Genomic DNA, 6000 nt, shown 5'->3' on the forward strand with positions numbered 1-6000 from the left:
CGCTGCATCGCATTTTCAATCTGTCCGTGAGAAAGCGTCTCTATCCGAGTCAATGGAAGCTATCGCATCTCACCCCGATTCATAAAAGTGGCTCCAGGAGCGACGTTGAGAATTATAGAGGAGTTGCGATTCTACCCACTCTTGGAAAAGTTTTTGAATTGCTTATCTGCAAACGATTGAGTGATGTTCTGTACGGAAAGTTGTCACGAAAGCAGCATGGATTTTTGAGGGGACGTTCGACGTCGACCAATCTAATGGAATTCGTTAGTCGTACGTTAAACGTGATCGAGTCAAGATCGCAAGTTGATGCTATATACACTGACATTCGGAAGGCCTTTGATCAAGTTCCTCATGGATGTCTGCTACAGAAACTCAGCGAGCTTGGGTTCCAGCCTTGTTTACTTGACTGGATTGCGTCATATCTTCGCGACAGAAAGCAGTTCGTAAAAATTCTCGATTATAAATCTGAGTCATTTAGAGTGACGTCGGGTTTGCCTCAAGGAAGCCATCTCGGGCCATTGCTTTTTATTTTATACTTCAACGACGTAACTGAAGTTATAAAGAAATCGAACTGCAGTCTTTATGCAGACGACCTTAAGCTTCACCATGTGATCAACAAGCCGGCAGATGCTATCGATCTACAGATGGATATCTACGCGTTTTCGGATTGGTGCACAAGAAATCACATGTCTATCAATGTGGACAAATGCAAGGTCATGTCCTATTATCGCATCAGGCAGCCCGTCGCCTTCGACTATTCAATCTGTGGCCAAAATATTTCGAGAGTAGGCGAAGTAACTGATCTCGGCGTTCTCATGGACCGTCAGCTGAATTTCAAGGCTCATGTCGACAACAAAGTTGCCAAGGCCTATTCGATGTTGGGCTTTCTTAAAAGAATTTGTGCCGACTTTAGAGATGTAAGGTGTTTAACGAGCATCTTCAGAGCACACGTCAGATCCCACCTCGAGTATGCTGCCGTAGTTTGGAGCCCCTCATCTAAGACGCTTAGCGATTACATAGAATCGATCCAGAAAAAGTTCGTTTTGTTCGCACTCAGGCGATCGATCCAACGGAATAGCGATTTCCAGCTACCACCTTATGACGAAAGAAGGAAGATCTTGGGACTCGATCGTCTCTCCCATAGACGGAAGCAGAGCCGTATCTTCTTTTTATACGACCTGCTGAATCATAGAATTGATGCTCCGGTTTTGTCCGACATGTTTGAATCGTATCGCCACACGCCGTCGTACACCTGCAGCCTTCGCAGGATTGACGTTTTTCGGATTCCTCTTCACAGAACCGACTACGGCTTTAATGAACCCGTTTCCTCTATCTGCAGAGAATTCGAAAAAGTTATTCAAGTGGTCGAAAGCAGTGACTCTCGTACGATTTTTCGTAACAGGATTAAGTCCTTGGCAACCGAATGGAGTGCTGATGATGCATAATCGTCACCCGTGAGCGCATTTCTCGTGCTTTCAATTTATGCTTTTTTTTGTATCTTTGTCAGCATAGTTTATGAAATTGTATTTTATGAACCGATTGATGAATAAATGTTTAATAATAATTAATAATAATTAAGTGACGAGAGAATGGCTGTTTTGACCTCCGAATGTGATGGTGGTCACAGGACAGTGCAGGACCGCCCATCGGCAGTTGCTTCCATCACATTCGTTCACAAGACAGCGATAGTAAAACTTTCGATTGAACATGCGTTTGAAAGTTTACTTATAGAACTTTTCATCTACTGATGGAAATGTGGTGGAACGCTGCTAAGAAATTCACAGTCCAGACGGGCCAGGCAGCAAAAATTCAAGCAAAAGCAAAAACTTAAGCAAAAGCAAAAACGCAACCAGAAGATAACCAAATTAACAAAAACTACTAAGAGGGATTCTTTTGAAAAACAGAATCTTGAAATCAGACGCATTTTCCATTGGACTTTTTTATATGTGTCTAGAAAGGTTTTCGACCCCAGAGGCCAAAACCACTTTCAAAAAAATTCTTCGAAGCTTGTGTGGCAAGTGTGAGGTGAACAAAAAATGAAAACTTGCACTTTTCTTACAAAAATTTCTCCAGTTACACGAAACGTTCATGGTCGTGTGGGGTGTCATATGAAAGATAATTGCATTTTCTTTCAGGAGAAGTAGAGCTTACGGAAGTTTGGTAGCATATACGATGAATTATGTGAAGTTGAAATATTTTAGTGCTTATATTGCATCGGAGATGCTACCAAACTTCCGTAAGCTCTACTTCTCCTGAAAGTACATGCAATTACCTTTCATATGACACCATACACGACCATGTACGTTTCGTGTAACTCGAGAAATTTCTTTTAGAAAAGCGTAAGTTTTCAGTTGTCGATCGACTCCCACCAGCCACACAAGCTTCGAAGAAGTCCAATGGAAAATGCGTCCGATTTCAAGATTCTGTTTTTCAAAAGAATCCCTCCTAAAGAATCTCACCATTCATCCACATAAATTGCATCCATCCAAACTGCATTTATCCAAACTGCATTTATCCAAACTACATTCATCGTTGTATTACCGTTCAGAGATTCTTTGACAGAGAAGATTAATAGTTAATGCCGCGCAGCGAAAATTTTTCGTTCTTTAGGTATGAGCTGAATCAAATTTACTTAAAAAAGAAGAAGACCTGAAAAAAAGAGGACATAGAGAAGGTTTTTATCAAAAAAGTGATATTCTTAGAATTTTTGTAAAAAAGAAGAACGAGACGAAAAAAGAGGATATGTCCTCTAAAAAGAGGACGAATGGGAACCCGAGAAAGGTAGAGTTTTCGTGTGAATTTTGTAGGTTTAAGACCAGGCCTCTCACTCTAAATTTGGACTCCTTATTAAGGAATTAAAGAGGTTTTTGCAAGGAAAAATAAGGAAATTGTTAGTTGATAAAATCGAAATCAATCTGAGATACAACAATTAACATCGGAAGTCCGCCTCAACTTTAAACGAAAACACATTATTGTTTATTTTGACGTATCGTATTTGTAAAGTTGTATCGTAAAATTCACTTTTATCACGATGAAAATTTGAATATTTCGGGCGCGTTTAAGGCTTGAATTAGATTCTTAGCAATTTTTATTTTTATTTTATTTTATCACGTTTAATGACTAAATAACAGGCTATAGTAAGCCCAATAACAATTCAGTCAGTACAATACTTAGCTTCACCAATTATCGTGCTTCAAAATTCAAAATAAAACGCATCACTGTCTATTTTGTCGTACCTATCGTTTTTGTAGGGCGGAGTTTTCAATCAGTTTTCGATGTGACAAAATTTTTGAAATTTAAGACGTCCTTACGGCGTGAATTCTTACCTGACCCCACCCTCAAGTTTAAAAACTTGCTGGATTAGATTTTGATCTCGGTAACTGCAAAAGCTGTTGTTTGTTATCCCGTTCGAATTTCGAAAAAATAATAAATTGGTGAAAGTATATCAAAGTATAAATTTGAGAGAAGAAAGAATAAGGCCTTGAATTGTTTGTAATAAGGGCGCACGTCTGAGACAATGTTAAGGGTGATTTACATGTTAAATCAAATAGTTCTACCCGTGACTCTCGAGCCGAGAAGCGGCGTGGAACCACAAAAATATATGTTAAACTAGTCATGTTGGAGAACCACATTTTTATTAGAGTTCTTTGTGTTAAATAATAAAAATTGTTATTTTTTGACGCGCAGCGATTTTTTTTCTCAATTTTGATTTGCGTCGATGAAATAAGGAGGTGTGAGAAACCTGACACAATGCATTCAATCAGTCGATAAATATATTTGCAAATTTTGAGTATTTGAATTAGAGTAAACGAACGATTTCAGCAAGCGCCCCTTGGAATGCAGCATTATAGTCAATGGCAACTTCATTTGTGACATAGTCATCACGATTGTCTGCCCAATTATCGTTTATGTCTGGACCGCCTACTAATGCTCCATGAAGGGTTTGTGGATTGGGACCAGGTGCATGGAAGTGTGACCAGTCGCACGGAGCAGGCATATTAGGACAAGATCTAAACAGAATTAAAACAATGAGAAGCCTCTAATCTCAAGCCGATTCGCGGACTACTTACGAAGATGTATGATGTGGTCGTTGCGGTGGATTCACTCCGAATCCAACGACGAAGCTCCGTCCTGTACTTCCGAGCATATAGTCGATTTGCTGTCTAGCAAAGTTTCTGTACGGGATTGCGTTAATGCCGGCTTGAGCCAATTGAAGGCAACCGAAAGCCACATTGGAAGCATGACGTAATGATCCCCATGGACTTATGAAAACTAAGTTTCTTGGAGTTCGTGGAGCTTGCAACACAACCCAGTCACAGAATGCCTGCGCAGCACTAACAAATTGATGTGAACCATCGATCTTAGCCAACAAAATTTGACCGGCAGCCTGTTTATCATCCCAGGAAATTTCTAGTGGCCTGGTGCTCATTCCGAATTGATGCCAGAAATTGTTATAGTCTGTGCGATACTGAGCGTTTCCTGTGGCTCTGTACATCCAAGCAGCTGAATAGAATAACTCGTCTTCGAATCCGCTCCAGGAACTGGTAAAAAGCAAAGACAGTAGAAGTAAGTCTCAGCGGATAAAAAAGGAAATTTGTCAGTCTTCGTACTTGTAAAACTCTTGAATCTCTGGGAAAGAATCGCTGTATCTGCCGCGGAAGGTGTTCCCGAAATTGTACAGTTGAATTGCATGATTCAGAAGCGTGTTTGCGTATGCAGTTTCTCCATTATTTCGGAAGACCATTGATGCAGCAGCAAGAGCTGCAGCTGTTTCGCAGGCCACCTCTGTTGCCGGCAAGGCAGGAGTTGCTCGTAGAGCTGGACGGGGATTGCTATAGATTTTTATATTAGAAAGACATGCTGGAAACAAATTCATGAAAAACCTACCTTCCAGTCCACTGTTCTGGCCGACCCCAAAAAGCGTGATCTTCTCTACCATTACCGACTTGAACGTACAATTCGTTAGCCGATGGATGGATCTAGAAAATTATTTTTTTTTATTGACGATCATCATCGCCGCTGATTCATTAGTTTACCCTGATCATATAATCTGTGCCCCATCGTAGAGCGTCAATGGCGAATGACCATTGTCCGGCTCTTTCGTAACCAGCTCTAGAATCAAGCATTCCCCACGCCAACATTGTCATTGCAGAGGCGAATGGAAAACCGAACTGTTGAATGCCAGAAAAGGAAAAAAGAATTAGTTTCTCAACAAAAACAACGAGTGTCCACAGCACTTACTTTAACATGATCACCAGCTGGTGTCGCAATGCAAAGAAATGTCTCAATTAATCGACGAATGAAAATTTAAACCAAAATATTAGGTACGTTACCATCAAAATAGCCTCCCGACAGATTTTCACCGTTGACTCCACGGTCAGTGACGAACGAATTTCCTCTCCATGGAACTCTGTTGTTGGCAGGTAGAACTCCTGTTCTTTGTGCTTCATAGAATAGAAGCGACCTCCTTATGACGTCAGCATAATCGTATTGTGCTAGCGCTAAGGAAACTAATCCTAAAACGAGTAAGGTTATGGTGATGCTTCTCATGTTGTCGATACAACCGGACTTAATGATGCTTTGAAATCGAACTATTTATATTGAGATTCATCAATGAAATAGCCATCTCTGGTACTTAAAAAGATAAATTCGTTGGCATCAAATCAGTAACTTTTAGTCACGTGTTTAGAAGGTGATCACTATGTGAGACAGGGCTGTAATTGGACTTAGTAAGAAATATAAATTTTCCTTGGAGTTAATCGAAATCAGGACTCAGTAACTGTTAGTCATCTATTATCGACAAAAGCGGCGAAAATAAGCGATAAGATCAGGGGCTAGGCTAAATGAATGAAGTAAAAGATTCTTAAAACGCTAAGCAATACTTTAAACAAAAGAAGTATCAAATTCATCCATTTTGTGCAAATTCGTTAACAAAAGGTTATTGACTGTAAAAGTCAGCGAGGTTGCTCGATATGTTGTGTTCATGTGACCTTGAATTGA

General features: G+C 40.1%; 1 protein-coding gene across 1 annotated transcript; it reads right to left on the minus strand.

The window, feature by feature from the left end:
• Window positions 1-3753: 3753 nt before the first annotated feature.
• Window positions 3754-5587, minus strand: LOC119079073 (endoglucanase E-4-like). Its single transcript, XM_037186882.1, has 7 exons — window positions 5334-5587; window positions 5242-5258; window positions 5037-5171; window positions 4888-4979; window positions 4611-4832; window positions 4071-4541; window positions 3754-4010 (listed from the first exon to the last, which is right to left on the minus strand). The coding sequence occupies exons 1-7, from the start codon at window positions 5548-5550 to the stop codon at window positions 3800-3802; spliced, it is 1365 nt and encodes a 454-aa protein (XP_037042777.1). The 5' UTR covers window positions 5551-5587; the 3' UTR covers window positions 3754-3799.
• Between the last annotated feature and the right edge of the window lie 413 nt (window positions 5588-6000).

The sequence above is a fragment of the Bradysia coprophila genome, unplaced genomic scaffold (assembly GCF_014529535.1).
Source record: "Bradysia coprophila strain Holo2 unplaced genomic scaffold, BU_Bcop_v1 contig_297, whole genome shotgun sequence".
Lineage (NCBI taxonomy): Eukaryota > Metazoa > Arthropoda > Insecta > Diptera > Sciaridae > Bradysia > Bradysia coprophila.